Genomic DNA, 16,462 nt, shown 5'->3' on the forward strand with positions numbered 1-16,462 from the left:
CTTTAAGTGCAGAGAAAATGAAAATAAACTAAACTAGATAAAGAAAAAAATTACAATTATGGCATTAGATCAGTGAGTCTCATTTTCCTGTATCCACCTTTCCCTAAAGACAAAAAATATCAGTGTCAATCCCTTGTCTGGAGAGAGCACACAATGTGTATCAGGAGCAGAGCAGTGTAATGCACAGGGAAGTGGGCAGGAGGCAGGCAGCAGACCAGGCTCTTTGGTTTAGGCAGCAAATCTGCAGAGTTTGAACAGCAGAAATAGCTGAGATTCACTTGCATAGCTATTCTATTGTCTGTCACCACAGATAGTACACCTACTTCCTGCACATTTTTTTATCCTATGCAAACGTTTTAACAAGCAGCAAGGTCTGTGTTTTCAGTACTTCAAAATGCTTGGGATACAGCTAAAGGTCAGGCAGAGTGGAGTGGAGCTTGCCTGCAAAGCTACACTGAAGCATATGACTTTCTGAAAGGGCAGGACAAAGAACACAAAATGGGTTGTGAAGAATGCAAGATGGGTAAAAGCTGCCACCCCCTGCCATCAGGATTTTATTAGAAACATATCAGGCACTAAGGTGCCTTTGAATGGTAACTTGATACCATGTTTTCCTTTGCAACATTTTCCAATTAACCATTACATTTCTTTCATGTACATGTAAATGTATCTGGTATCCACGCACCCTTATTTTATAACATACTGCCTACATAATTTTAGCTTTTGGGCAAGCCATTAAAAGCTTTCTCTGATGCATCTTCAGGAATTAAATATGAATGTAAATCACATTATCTGATAGCTCAAGTTCTACATCTGAGTGCTTTGAAAGTATTCTTTCTGTTTAATTAATGAAAGGGAGGGGGAACCTTTTCTAATATATCCTCTTGACATTGCAGTGTGTAAAGTACATGGTAGATGAATCTGTAGTAGTATCTGTAAGGAATGAGGGAGCCAAGGGTGCCTCCCTCTTCTAATTACTCTATGTGTCACACATAGATGAATAGCTGTTTCATAATCCATTTACTATTGTCCAAACCTAGGACAACTTCATGTCTACAAACCTATAACAATCCTTATCACTTGGGCATGTCATACTTAGAGGACACAAAGATGCTTGCAAATCACTTTGTATGTGATGAAATTACATATCTTCCAATGTGCACTTAACCATAAAAAAAGCATAAAGTGTATAAAGAGAAAAGTAAACACCAGGACTATATTCAAGGTTATGACTGGGAATAAAATAACTTTAATTTGTCACATGTCTTCTTGTATTTTTCTCCAGATGTTATTATTCTGATATTTCTGGGGTAGTACTATTTTACAAAAATAATGTTTGCAAGAAAAGTATTACCCTTACCACAAGATACAAAAAATGAAACTTTTAAAAATGTTCCTGATAGGCTAAATTATCCCAAGCACCCCCAGTGATGCAGTCTGGTTGACAGAAACTCAATTATCTTTTGTCATCCTGCTTCAAAAGCAGCTCTAAGAGCAGAGAATCTTGCTGTGTCTGCCTTCTCTTTTAAAAATCAGGAGCCTGAAGGAGTAGAAGAGCAAGCGTAGTCCAATCTATCCTGTTATGGACTTCCAGCACTTGTTATTCTGAGTAAATCTGGAGTGGTAAGGGCCACTGGTGCAGGTAATAGAAATAGAGCCACCTTACCAGCTTTCTCCTGAGGAAGAGATAATCTCCATCCCAGGTAGATGGGCAGATAATTTTTAGCTCTCTGTGTTCTGTAACTGTACCAGACTAGAGAATCTGTGTTGGTGGCATGCTCTATACATTTTACTGTGCTCATAAATATGTAAGATCATTCACTGCAAGCAGTTTCACAGACAACATGAGCTGTAGAAACATGTTCTCATCTTCTTTCACTTACCCTGTTTGTATTGGGCTAAGAAACCTCCACCTTGCAGACTGTTGTCTGTCCTTAGTTTTACATACACGCTGTCTCCACTGGAATGGATTGGTTGTGGTATCTGATCCCCACAAAATTTACCTAGCTGTCTAGCACTGCTGCTGTTGCCATCATATATCTTAAAAAAAAACCAAGAAAAAATTAAAAAATAATAAATCTGATGATATTACAAATCCTATTAATTTCCGCCTAATGAATGTCTGCTTAGAGAAATGTTACTGGATATACAAGAGGTTAAATTCCATTTCTGCTTAGAGGAAGCCTGGCAGGCATTTCAGAAACAAGCAAAACTAGGAAGCCAGTAACTGGATACTAGTGGGTTTTTAGGGGCTTAGTTACCAAGAGGGGAACACAGCACTCCATTTCAATTTTATTAAAAATATTAAAATTATTTTTGCAGCAATTCAAATATGAAATTTGGGATTAAAAATACGGTTATTGGCACCGTTGTGCTTTTTTCCACTTAATTTACTAAGAAAGCATACTAAGGCCTTGGTTCAAAATACAGAAAATTTAAAAGATATAGACAGATTCTTGTTTCTATCGATCAGATTCTTTCTATCTAGATATAAATGCTTTTGTTACCAGCAACTACACAGACTCTGCTGCCTTGCCTCTCATGGCTCTGTGATATGAAGGTAGCACATCAACAGGGAGCTTTTCTATTCTGGCTCTGTTCAGTTAGGAATATTTGAAAACCGAGGCCCTGTGTTTTTTTGGGCCTTTGCACTCACATACTCAGCTGACTCCTATGGAGCAAGGTGTCCCAGGGGACCTACCGCAAGGTAATCGAAGGCGCACTTCTGGTGATATTCTAGATGGAACTGCTCAAACTGGATTTCGAATGGACTTCCTCGGTTTCCTTTGAGCAACCAGTAGCACTCTGAATTGTGGTAATATGGCATAGGGTAGTTGGGAGACATGAAGATGCCTGAAGATGTTACGAAAGTCCCACCACAACCTGAAAATGGCAGAGAAAGCAAACCAACATTAAACAGTTAGAACAGTAAAGAACTAGACATAGCGTGTGAGATTCTCACTACTGACCTCTTTTATATGCCCTGAACATCTCTGGTAATGCCCCAAAAGTCTGCATCTAGCCATCAAGGTTATAAGCAGAAGAGAGGCCATAGCACCTAGAAATATTAACTATCTAATTTGTAGAGTGCTTCTGATAGAGAGTTAACCTTCAAATTAGAAACCTCTTCATTAAATTCTTAATTACTGCTTTCCTAAGCATAAGAGAAAATTGAACCTACTTTATATCTAGGGAATAGTATGCCCTTCTCTGTGGTAAAAAAGAAAGCCCAAGGATCCAGAAATATCCTTGATCTTAACAACATGCATACATTTCACTATATAATTAGCAGACAAACTTCAGAAGATGGGAAGCAGAAAAATTGTGGGAAAAAAGGTGAGAAATTAAATACAAACAAAAGATCAAAAATGAGATGTGTCAAATAGTTCTATACTCGATGCAGTCATTTTACCTGCTGAGGTACCATCCCACTCTGCTGAAAATCCCTTTCTTGTGCCAAATATGTCACTTACAAACTTTATCCACAGCTTGTTACCATGAGAGGTTATAACAGGAGGCAGGTCTGTACCACAGTATTTTCCAAGAGGAGGAGAAGTTTCATAGCCTCCATCTCTAGAATGGTAGAGAAGAAAAATCTTTGGTCAAAGAGAGATACCATGAGAAATGCTAGCAAATCAAAAATCTTGTGATTCTTTTAGACTTGGGAAAGACTAATCCTGGCTCTTCGTCTTCCACAGAAATACTGCTACCAAATACTGAGTCTTGCTACTTGCAGTAATAAGCCCTACCACAATCACCTGCTTGCTGGGTATGTCACTCTCTCATCTCAGCAGCCTGAGGGTGTGTCAACACAATGACAGGCTTGAGAAGCGTCTCAGGTAGACTATATTATCTATATTCTACAAGCTGACAATCATTGGTGCAACCAAAGGTAATCTTCTAATTTGAAACAGTAATTTTCTCACTGCTCACTGTTTAGCCTGGCACAAACCTAGATGAGCGGACTTATTTAAAAAAAACATGTTTATTTGCCACCGCACAAATGGGAATTCATTTCTGAATTCAATTCACTGATGTTATGCACATTTTCAAATATTTTCTTAGTCTTCAGAATTGGTTCTACAGCCACTTATTTTCCTATTTTTAAATTAAGTAATATTTCCAGTAACATTTTTTAATACTGCAATCAGGATACACAGTTAATGTTCTGTTCTGCCTCCTGCACATGCCTTATGGGAATAAAAAAGATGGTGACAACCTGCTTATCAATTGCTTCCTGGCCGTGTCTTTAAGCACCTTCATACTACAAACACCCTACAGGTCAGTAGGAAAATAATAGATACATTGATATCTATATATGGGTGTGATCTTGCTATGATGCTTTTTAAGTGGACAGTAATACTTTCAATTGCATATTCACAGGTTTCCTGCTGCTTCTGAGAAAAATTTCCACTTAGCCTTTGCCACTCTGTTTTCTTGTTATCCTCCCAGCTTAAACTGCTTGCTGCTGTCTCATGTTACTGGCAGTTGAAGAAATGTGCCAGAACCTCCCCTCACTTGCATCTTGGCCTCTGCAGCTGTGGTCACATGAACAATTTTCTTAGTTGACTGAATGCAATTTATCAGATGACACCTCAGAACAAGGAACGAGAGAGGCACCTCACCTAAGACTTGTGTAGCTACGCCATTCAACAGTATCAGGTTTGAAGAGACATTCTAAAAATCCAGTTACAGCAGCAGCAATGTGCAGAGTTGCACTTAGAAAGTTCTGTCTGTATCTTAAAAACTTGTTTAATGCTGCTGAACTCTTCACAGTGAAAACAGAGTTAGATTTATGCTATAAATAAGTGCTTTCAGTTCCTAAGATGAAAAAGTGAAAAAAATCACCCTGTTTGCAATTTGGATCACCCCAAATTAAAGTGTTAATTGTTAAAATAAATTTAGATTAAATTTAACCTCAGATTGTTGTCTTATAAAGAAAAAACTGAAACGCTTTACTTAGAAAATACTGAAAAAGTTTTTCAGGTTTTCATAACTTTCTCCAGTTTGTATGTACAGCTGAAAAAACCCAGCTAATTCAGCAGGGATTCAGAATCTCAATAGTGCAACTTCAGCAAGCAGATTTCTGTTTGGTTTTAGACACACTTACCAAAGAATAACCCATACAGAATATCTGGTATAACGTTCAGGATGAGCTTTATCATGGTGCTCAGTGAGGTAATGGAAACTCTTAGCATGCTCAAACTGAAAAAGCACACTACATTCTGCAGATATGGTTCACCCAGAGAGCTGGCTCATGAGGACCAGAATGGGTACACCAACACTGCAAAGTGCAAATCCATCAGCAGCCACACAGTAGAAAGGACATGCACTTGGTGCTGCTATACTGTAAGCAGATAACCTTCCTGCAAATATTAATTTCTTCTATTTGTCTCTGTCCTGTAAAATATCCTAGAAATCACTAAGTTAGTGTCCTAAGTTTAATGGTGATGCCAGAATAGAAAAATATAGCAGATTATTTACATGCTCCTCGTGTTACAGCCTAGAGCAGCTGCTGTCTAAAGACTATAAACATAAAACAAAATATAGAATCATAGAACAGCTTGGGTTGGAAGGGGCATTTAAGGGTCATCTATGCCTCTCAACTCTGCAATGAATAGGGATATCTTCAACTAGAAAAGGTTGCTCAGAGCCTCGTCCAGCCTGATCTTGAACATTTCCAGGGATGGGGCATCAACTACCTCTGTGGGCAACCTGTTCCAGTGCCTCACTACCCTCATTGAAAAAAATTTCTTCTGAACAATCCAAACTCTCTCAGCCTGTCTTTATATGAGAGTGCTCCGGTTCTCTGATTGTCTTCATAGTCCTCCTTTGAACTTGCTCCAAGAGGTCCATATCCTTATGCTGGGGGCCCCAGAGCTGGATGCAGCACTCCATGTGGGGTCTCACCAGGGCAGAGCAGAGGGGCAGAATCACCTCCCTTGACCTGCTGCCCATGCTGCTTTTGATGCAGCCCAGGATACTGCTGGCTTTCTGGGCTGCAAGGGCACATTGCCAGGTCCTCTCTAATTTTTCATCCACCAGCACCCTCAAGTCCTTCTGATCCATTCACTCCCCAGCCTGTACTGATATTGAGAGTTGCTCCAAACCAGGAGCAGGACCTTGTACTTGGCCTTGCTGAATCTCACAAGGTTCACATGGGCCAACTGGTCAAGCTTATCCAGGTCCCTCTGAATGGCATCCTGTCATTCAGGTGTGTCAACTGCACCCTCAGCTCAGTGTCACTGGCAAACTTGATGAGGCTGCATTGATCCAAGTGTCTATGTCATTAATGAAGATATTAAATAACACTGATCCCAGTACAGACCCTTGAGGGATCACTTGTCAGAGATCTCCATCTGCACATCAAGCCATTGGCCACTATCCTCTGGATGTGACAATCCAATCAATTCCTCATCTTCTGAACCATCCACCCATCAAATGTATCTCCCTCCAATTTAGAGAGAAGAATGTTGTGGGGGACTGTGTCAAAAGCTTTACAGAATTCCACACAGATGACATCTGTAGCTGTTCACTCATCCATTGATGTAGTCATTCCATCACAGAAGGCCACTGGGTTGGTCAAGAATGCCCTTCGTGAAGTCATGCTGGCTGTCTCGGGCCACCTCCCTGTCTTCCATGTGCCTTAGCAGAGCTTCTAGGAGGATCTGTTCCATGATCTTTCCAGGTATGCAGGTGAGGCTCACAGGTCAATAGTTCCCAGGGTCCTCTTTTCTATCCTTTTTAAGAATGGGTACAATGTTTCCCCTTTTCACCTGGGACTTCCCCTCACTGCCATGACTTTTCAAATATCATGGAGAATATGTCACAAAACAGGCAATAAAACTCTTTGTTTCTGCACTAAGGAAAACAACCCAAATGCAGTCCACACATTCCACTTGCTCTCAGAACTGGAATTTATCAAGTAGGAAAGTTGACAACAGAGCAGGATGAAAGGAGGAAAAGGTAGCCTTTAAAGCTCTCTGGTAAGTCCTTTACCCACATTGACAGCAAGGTGTATAGTTAAAACTAAAGACTCTAAACATGCCTAAGTGGGTTTGAACAACTTACATGGTGATCAGTACTAAGGATAGGAGAAATAATTAGCCTTGCCTGATTTCTACATAATCCTCTGTACAGCGTTTGTTCCCTTCCAAGGTGAAGTTGGTGAAGCGCAGCACAATCTGTCTGTTTATTCCCACTGTGATGGTGTATATGCACTCAGTCCGGACAGGGTAGTTATTGGGGTAGTTTGGAGATGTTAGCACGCCAGTTTCGGAAGTGTAGTTGTGTGAGCAAACTTTAAAAAGAAAAGAAACAAAGATGAATTAATTTCATATGTCTGCTAAATTAACAGGAAATTTCTATTTTCAACAGGCAGAGGAGCAAACATCCTGTGTTCCTGCGCATTATAACTCTTCCTGGACACGTCTTAACTGCTGAATGTCAACAGTATAAACTAAAACCAGAATCCAGCTGTTTCATGGGATTTCTTATATTTTAGTTGATTTTGTTCAGCTTTTACCAGAACACCGTGCCTGTAATAAACAGGCAACATAAAAGCAGTTTCAGCTGCCTAGATGGTTTTGCCCTAAACCCCAAGTAAGCAGAGAAAGGAAACTGAAAGGGATGTCTTGCTGAACACAAAAGGTAGGATTCCTGAATTTCTGAAATGCAGTGGTGATGGAAACTAAATATAGTTTCTAGCTATGAGGAGAAGCTACATTGTTTTCAAGCATTCCTCAGGATCAAACCTGGTAGAGGAGATTTTATATCTAAATATCTTTTCCCATTTTCTAGGCCATAAGTGACAATAAGTGGTATAATCCTTAGAATCTGAGGACACGACAATTTTACTTAAGGTCTTATACTTAAAGCAACTACATCAGCTGCAGTGTAGCAGTGTTTATCCTTAACTCTTAAATTGCATAACAATTTAGGGGGGAAGGGATTGAGCTACACTTCAGGCCCTTCATGTCTAAGGTTGGTCATTTCCATGTCTGTTCTCTATCCATTCTAACTGCTAAAACACTTTTGCTTTTAATGGTGTATTTTTAATGGTATTTTTTTGGATTCTTGGTCACCTAGAAGGCCTGTATCGAGAACACTTTCTGTGGGATTTGTGCCAGTTTGGCCAAATTTAGAAATATATCCTCTGAGAGAAGGCAAGTCACCACCCCTCCCCCACGAGGTTCAGGAAAAATAAATTTTCCTCGAAGGAAAGTGAAGGAGATGAAAACTATTTATTTAACAAACACATGGGAAAAGGAAAATAATGCTAAATAATAAAATCTTTCACTGTGGAGAAAAAAAACCTGCGAAAGTGTCAGAGTCCTCCCTTTAGTCTCCTCGGAGCTGGGGCTTGGCCCAGGACCAGGCCCTCTGTGCCCGGTGGAAAGTCCTCCTGATGTGTTCTGATATTGAAACAGTCCAGCAGAAAAGGGAGAAAATCCGAAATTCCAGGGAAGGGAAAAAAATTCAACTCTCAGTCTCTCTCTGGAGAAAAGGAAACTGAAAACTGCCAAAAGCTGACCGGGCAGCCGCAAGCCGGGCGCCTCCTCCCTCCTCTGCCGCAGCTGGAAAAACAACGCTATCTCTGTGTGACCTTGAACAAGCTGCAAACTGCTTTGAAAAAGTTTTGCTCAGGTTTTTCCTTCCCCCTCTCAGGCTCAGTTTAAAGGCATAGAAAGGCACAAAAATTAATTTCTGGGCATAGGGCAGCGATATGGGATACACATCACAAAGTCACCCCAAGATAAATACTCCCAAAGCTAGCTCTCAGACTCATGTTCCTAATTCATCATGGGGAGAAAAGAGAAACAGGACACAAAAAAGGGTCAATAATTTTCTTCCATTGGCTTGTGCTTTGGTATTGACAAGTCAAAAAGATTTTATGCACTAATTTACCTAAAATCATTATCTATTAAAGTCTTTATCTTGAATTTTCATCATTTATGTGTTCCATCACAGATATGCTTTAATGTACATATATAACAAACAGGTTAGTTCCGGTCACCATAAGAGCCTTGTACTGCTTTGTAAATTCTTATAATGCCCTGGCTGTGCTACCAGCTCCCATGGTGTTTTGTGATATGTAGGGCTTATCATCAAACCCCAGATCCTCAAGTCATATGATTTTTTGAGAGTGCTGCCTGAAGGGTTAGAATTCTGACTCAGAAATGTCACCCAAGTTTCCCTAACAAACTACTACAGAAAAAGTATTAAAAAATTAAAAAGAAAATGTGTGTGTATTTATTAGGTTACTTATTTTTAAATAATTATTTCCTCCTGCTTTTGGAGGGATGGATGTCTGACTTGTGCCTACTTAATGATTAGAGCTCTTGCAATACTGCCATTACGTACTCAGAGGCTGAGACCAAGAATATCAGCTTTCAAGCTGGAGAATATTAAAACTGGTGTGCTAGATAAGAACTCTTACAGCAAAATTAGCACTACAGAAGCCAGAATTTTTTTTTATCAGTCCTTTTAATAACAATTTCCACAGAACTGTCCAGGTTCCCTCCCTCACCAAAATTTTTCTTCTTGGGAGGAACCCAGACAGAAACTTATAACCCAAGTGTGCTGTTTTAAGCTGGATGGTGTGTACTGCTTTACATTTCACTTAAAAATCTTCTTTATGAGCTAAGGGCTAATAAATAGAGAAGATGGAACAGGGACTGCCATATAAATGTTAGACTTCTGGCTACAGTGAAACAAATCCAAGTATAGATGGAGTATGCTGGCTCCTATGAGGATTTAGAAAAGCATAAACAAACCCATGTTTTTTGACAGCCAACTCTTTTCTGGTAACTGGATTAATTCATGGTGTTCTACTTTCAGCAGGAGAGCTGGCACTCCCCTTTAGCACCCACCTCTCTAACAACATTTGGGGGTGTGCTTGGGCAGTAACAGACCCTTCAGTGAACATTTAGCAAAGTTAGCATGAAAAAAGTACTTTGACTCCTTTGCCAAAGTTCAGAATGCAGTCTAATACTATATGTGATTATTGTATGTCTGGAAAAAAATATTAATTCAGTTTAGTTGGAAGACTCTTATTACAGCTCATGAAAAACAGAAGGAGGCAATTGTTGAGGACAATCACACATCTTGCTTTGCCCAGTGTGTGAGGTTTTGAAAGCTATTCAATCTGCCTTCTGATTTTAGTACTGAATGTGTTTGCTTTTCTGAAAAAAAAATGCCATAAATGGCAGTAACCCACTGCAACAGCCAATAGCAGAGAAAAATTCCAGCTTTTGTACTATTCACGCATGCAATCATGCATAATGTAGAAAATTATATCCATGTTTTTTCCCCTAAAGAGATATCAATCAGTTGCCACAATCCTAAATAATCAAAAATCAAGAAATAGTGCAATATATAACATGGGATTTTTCTTTCAGTCTCACTGTACCAAAGGAAAACTGGGATTCCAAACAATTCACTCTTTATGTAGTACCATCCATGTTTAGGAAAGAAATGAAGAAACTATCACATGAAGTATATGCCTCTCCACAGGCAATGTGAAAGCACATCTGCACTTCAGGGCCTTCTGTTACTGCTGCTGGCAGATGCTAAGAGACTTGGTTTTTACCAAGGAGACACACAAAGGTCTTTTGTAGCATGTTAGACCCAAACTCCCTCAAAATACTGGGTAAAATGGTTCAAAAAGAATCTCTGCCTGCCTTCTGCTGATTTGCACCTAAACACACAGACTGTGGAGTTGTACTCACATATACTGGCATGTACAGGCAGTACAGACTAACACCCTGACCAAACACTGCCAAGTTACAGCTGCCTAACAAGCTGTCAGATGCCAGCCAATTGAGCCTTTTTCCTGAGACTTGGGATGAGCTGAGCAGATGCCCAAGACACATATAGGACATCAGCTTTATTTTCTGTTTTAGGTCAACCTCATTCAACGATTCCCTGTACATCTCTGCACATAAGTATTTGTCAACTATTAATTTCCATTCCTGTCATTGCTTGTTCAGCTGAAGACCAAAGTCAGGCATCATACTCCTAATAATTACTGGGTTCAGTCAGAAAGATGGGAATGAACATTTCAACTTGTACTCAGTGATCAATGAAGAAGACACACAAATCCATACTACATTTTCAGGTGCACTTTTAACTTCATGGGTTCACAGAGGTTTTTCTCTTTTCTCATCCTTCTCAAACTCTGACTTCTCCAAACTGTCATTGTAGCTAACATATAATCCACAATGAAGGTATTTAAAACCAGCTTACCCATCTTGATAAATAATATCATTCACAATTCAGGATGATAATGAAGAAAATAATCTTTCACAAAAGCCAGAGAAAGACCAGGAATAAAAAGCCTATCAGGAAGGAAATCTGCTTAATCAACTTAACAAACCTTGTTAAGGTTAACTTCTCCCAGCAGAAAGAATGAAATGAAGCATCTCTAAATAAATAAACAAATTTTAAAAAAACCCCAAAACCAGGAAACCAACCAACAAAACAATGAAACACACCACCAAAACCCCAATTCAAAGTAAAACAGATGAATTCACACTTATCTGTGAAGAAGTTGAAGGAAAAAAAATAATAGCACTGAATCCAGTACTATTCCTATTGGAAAATTTTGGCCTGTATCTATCAAGACCCTGAACAAAAGTTCCAGACAAAACTAAACTCTTTCAAAGATTTCTCAATCTTTTTAGATGGCTTTTTTGTGATGTGGTCAGCCAAAACTGGCAGAAGACAATCCTAAAATCTACCATAACACTTACATGGCTCTTATGATATTCATCAATCTGGTAGTTGAGACCTGGACTCTTTGAAACAAATCAAAACATTACCTTGAATTCCTTGTGACTTTCCCCTTTAAATGACAGAAGGATGGTGAAGAACTAAGAATCCAAGGTACCTGTAGTTTAAGTGGGTGATACATATTTTAAAATGAGTATCATGTGGGCATGTCTGACTGAAGGATTTCCATCTGTATTGTGGCTCCATGAGCCATTCACAGCTACTAGCTGGCAGACTGCTAAAGCAATTGTTTGCACTTTATGGGCCATGGCCATGGCTGCATCTTGTGGCATTCCTTTTTTTTTTTTTTTGACAGGAAACATAGCTTTGCCTTTTATTCTTTTCAGGCTACTTTTCAAGTATTTAATATATCACAGATAAGCCATGCAAACAAAAACATTGTTTACCAAGATGCATGGAGAAGAAAATTAGTTTCATTTTGCATTAAAAAAAAAATTCACTTTTACTTATGCTTCTTTTTTAAACTCCAATTTATTTGGTGGAGGGAGGACGGGTAATCTTGTCCATGTTTTCAATAGCTCATTCTCTCTGAAATAACTCCAGGAAAAAGACTATTGAAATGTGTAATATGAACCAGAACATCTTTGAAAAGTTCTGATACTGGTTATGCTCTAGCTGGCTAAGGATACACAACTTAAAAATATGAAGGATTCTTCTTGCACAAGAAACATTATTAGAACCATATTTTCTTTAGCATAAAAAATGTAAATAAGCACCAGATGTAAAAAAAAAAAAAATCATGGTTTTGGTAAATCTCTCAGATATTATTATGGTTAGCAATTTGCTGCCTTAGTGTAACTGGATATACATGAGATGAAGATCAGACCTAAACCTGAGATGATTGCAGGGAAGTGAAGAGTTGCTTCTCACAGCAAAATCCACATAAACATACATGTTTGCCTTCTCTCAGGCCACAGAAACTTCAAAACACTTTATTCTTAATAAAAAACTGAATTTTAGCTGTCTGATATTTTTGAAAACTTTATAGCCATGCTTGTTCTGGGACCAAAAGAAAGAAATCTTTGTAAAAAAAACCAAATCATAGTTTCAGCCTCTCTGTAAGTTCATTACTCTCACTTGCAGTAGCTATCTCCCACTTTGCCATATTTATACAAGCTGTAGTGGTTGAAATTAACAAGTGTTTACTCTAGAGATCGTTCTAAGTCAGAGTGAGAAGAAATTGACAGTTAGCCCAGATTGGCTGAAGAGTAGTGAAGATATTTGTGTTCATTTTGGGAAAAGAAAATCATATAAAATTTGGATTAAGATATTACATAGTGCTAATTTCATATAAACATATGACATAATTGTTAAAAGCATTGAAGAGACAGCAGATCTGCATTTTTAAGGCATAGTTTGAAAACATTGCAGGGACAGCATTGATGCAGTTTGAACTCCACACGACACATATTGCACTACTACACACTACATCAATGGATGAGTGAACAGCTACAGATGTCATCTGTGTGGAATTCTGTAAAGCTTTTGACACAGTGCTTTGGCTGAAAGATGAGAAAAGCCAATCACCATGGTGGTGGTAAAGGAGGGGAATACTAAAGAGAGGAGGCAGGACAGCATTGAAGTGACTAACAGAACCACAGAAACAGATATGGTTACAACAGAGACAGAAATATAGATTAATGTTGAATAAAGAATACTTTGATCTTGATGGACTGTGAGAAAAGTAGTTATAAGAATATTTAGGAAGGAATCAATCCACCCACGAAATAGTAATCTGAGGTGAATTAAAAGGAAAAAATATCACATTAAAAAGCAACAATGGTATTTACAGAAGATTTAGTTTGCAGTTGCAAACAAAGGCTAAAAAAAGACTTTATAAGGATGATAATTTCACAATTTCTCACTATTAAGAATTCAGATTTCAAACTACAGAGTTTTCTTGGAAAGATTTTTAAAAGTAGAACTTGGTTTTTTTGCCTATTACTTTCTAAGAAACAGAAATTTCCTCCTTGAAATAGCTCTCATTCAATCTTAATTGTTTGCACTGCCTTTTTGGTTTCCATGTTAGATAACTCAAATATAAATTAAGGCAGCTGAGAAAATGGTTTATTTGGACTTGTAAGTTTTCTGGTAGTGAATAAAACCACAGTGGCAAAATCTGTACTGGTCCTGCCTATACACATACTTGAGAGACAAAATAATAGACAATTTTCCCAAGATGTCACCAAGAAAGCAGTTAGGAATTGCAAATTTTGCTGCTTTTAAACAGGTTGAATAAATTCAGGAATTAGAAAAAATAAAGAAACTAAGAGCAAACAACGAACAGCCATTGGTAGCTTATGGCTGCATAGATGAGTACTATGAATTTCTGGTATTCATCCAATAAATCCCTTGTAGGCTGCACTCACACACAGAAACTACGTAAGAACTGGTTAATGATGGATAACAAACATCCTAGCTACAAATGCATTCTCATTTTTACCTTTTTTTCCCTTGTGACTCTGCTTCTTCTGTGGTTTAGTTCTGCTAGGCAGACCCTGTACCTCTACCTTCCATAGCACTAACTGCCATGTCTAGTCGTTTCTTGAACACATCCAGGGATGGTGACTCCACCACCTCCCTGAGCAGTCCATTCCAATGCTTAACCACCCTTTCAGTGAAACAAATCCTCCTAATGTCCAAAGGAGAAGAGAACGGAGAGAATGAGCAGTCATTCTTCCTTTACCTCACTGATGTAAGCCTTGGCCCTTTAGAAAATACTTAAACAAGGGATTTAATGCATAACAGCAGCCTTGAACTCTGGTGGAGACAGAAACGTTGCACTCTGTTGTAATGAAAAAATCACTTGTGCGTTCTGGTTATTCTGCTGCTTTATCAAATTTCATCCTAATTGACCTTTCTCTTCCCACCATCAATATTGAACCTTACAGGGACTGAATTAATTTTTTATGGCACCCAATAGTCTCCCATTTAAGTGAGTGTCCATGATCACTAAGTTTGCTAGATCACATATACTCAGCTCAGAATGGACAAAGAAAATTCAGAAAATACTTTTCCTAAATAATTCATGCAGTTCTGCCATGTCAGCTCTTACTGACTTCTTAAAGAAAGCAACAATGCTACTTACAGAAATTGCTTTCTGCTTTTCTAGGGAGTAAAAAGCTTTTGAATAAAGCAGAATGAATAAGAAGGAGTAGAAGAGGCACCAGGAAGTCTTCTGGCAACACAGAAAATAATGTTTCTGTTTCTTGTAGTGGTTATTTACAGTGACAGCTGAAAACATTTAATTTGCATAATGAACAGACTGACATATTACCTTTGGATGCATTCAGGGAGATATAATTAGCTGAGAAGCCCTCAGATGCAACGCTGTGATCTGTCATGAAGGACAACGTCATCATATTGCCACCACTAGTGAGAGATGGTGGAATTGATCTTCCACAGTACCTGCAGCAAAAAGATACCCCAAATTGAATGGCAGTACTTTATAAAGCATCTGTATCACTGGAAGAGAATCCAGCTTTCCCAGAAGTTTGAATAGCTACACATACACAATTCTCTCCTTTGGATGATACAGATCCCAGGCATATACCCTGTATCAGGGGACTAAATAGCACACTACATGTACAAGGGTACAAATCTAAAGTGTGGAAAAATCAGAGAAGAAACTCTGACTTTCATCAAGTTGTCAAATTCCTATTGAATTTATGCTATGCTGTACCTACAACATACTCTGTTATTTTGTAGGAGTCAGAGTGGCTGGCCAAACACTAAGATTGCAAAATGCTCTCCATTATGAGAGTAATTTGCTCCTTATTTTCCAAAATGCTGCCATGTCAGCCAACTATTTTACAGTCTATAGCTGCAGCTGGATACTGTTCCCGAGTAATTCAAATGTTCTTGAATTCTAGCAAGGAAACCCTGTGTATACACCAATTGGAGAAGTGGAATAAAAGAAAATATTCTTCCCAGAGATAAAATCATGTATCAGGAGAAAGTGAAAACTAAATCCCATAAAATGGAGGTTGTGGTCTAGTTTTTGTGGAGATCCAAATGTACAGCCTTTTAAGTAATCTTTCTTTCACTTCAGCAAGTCTTTAAAATCATGTCTTTTCTGGGCAGAGATGTATTGATGCTTTTCAACTTATTTTCCATAAATCAAAATGTTAACGAAGAGGGACAAAACCAGCTATTGAAACCTGTCCTTAAAAGAGCTATCCTTTTGACACACCCTAGTTTCTCCCAGTATATTATTTATTAAATGTGCTCCTTGTTCCATGTTTAAGGAAAGCAAGCTACTTTTGCTATCTTAGAAGAGAAATTGCTGCTATTGTTTCTGTGATAAAGAGAAAATAATCTATACACAAAACTTAAGGAAGCAAATTGAGTATCAAGACCTACAGAACAGTGCTCACTCCACAGTAATTCAGGTCTGTAGGCTAATGGACATATTCACCTTCCCAATTTTTGCACAGTGCTGTTGTCATATATTTCAAGATAATCTTTTCTGCAACCATAATCAAACGCCAAGTTAAATGAAGTGAATGTCAGGCGGATAAGGTAGCCGGGTTGAACGTTGATAATCCAGGTACAGTTAATCCCATGTGGGTAGACATGTGGATAACCAGGACTTGTAATGGTTCCTGACGGTCCAGTGAGAGTCTCTCCACATACTGCAGAGATTTAAAACATTAGGTTAAATGATGTA

General features: G+C 38.6%; 1 protein-coding gene across 1 annotated transcript in view; it reads right to left on the reverse strand.

The window, feature by feature from the left end:
- Positions 1–16,462, reverse strand: part of CUBN (cubilin) — a 143,627-nt gene that overhangs the window by 100,614 nt on the left and 26,551 nt on the right. The window contains exons 21-26 of the mRNA XM_048306902.1: positions 16,211–16,427; positions 15,071–15,201; positions 7,114–7,300; positions 3,413–3,573; positions 2,702–2,883; positions 1,884–2,040 (exon numbers count right to left, since the gene is read on the reverse strand). Coding sequence (XP_048162859.1) covers positions 1,884–2,040; positions 2,702–2,883; positions 3,413–3,573; positions 7,114–7,300; positions 15,071–15,201; positions 16,211–16,427 — 1,035 coding nt within the window. The remainder of the gene's footprint in view (positions 1–1,883; positions 2,041–2,701; positions 2,884–3,412; positions 3,574–7,113; positions 7,301–15,070; positions 15,202–16,210; positions 16,428–16,462) is intronic.

The sequence above is a fragment of the Corvus hawaiiensis genome, chromosome 1 (assembly GCF_020740725.1).
Source record: "Corvus hawaiiensis isolate bCorHaw1 chromosome 1, bCorHaw1.pri.cur, whole genome shotgun sequence".
Taxonomy (NCBI): domain Eukaryota; kingdom Metazoa; phylum Chordata; class Aves; order Passeriformes; family Corvidae; genus Corvus; species Corvus hawaiiensis.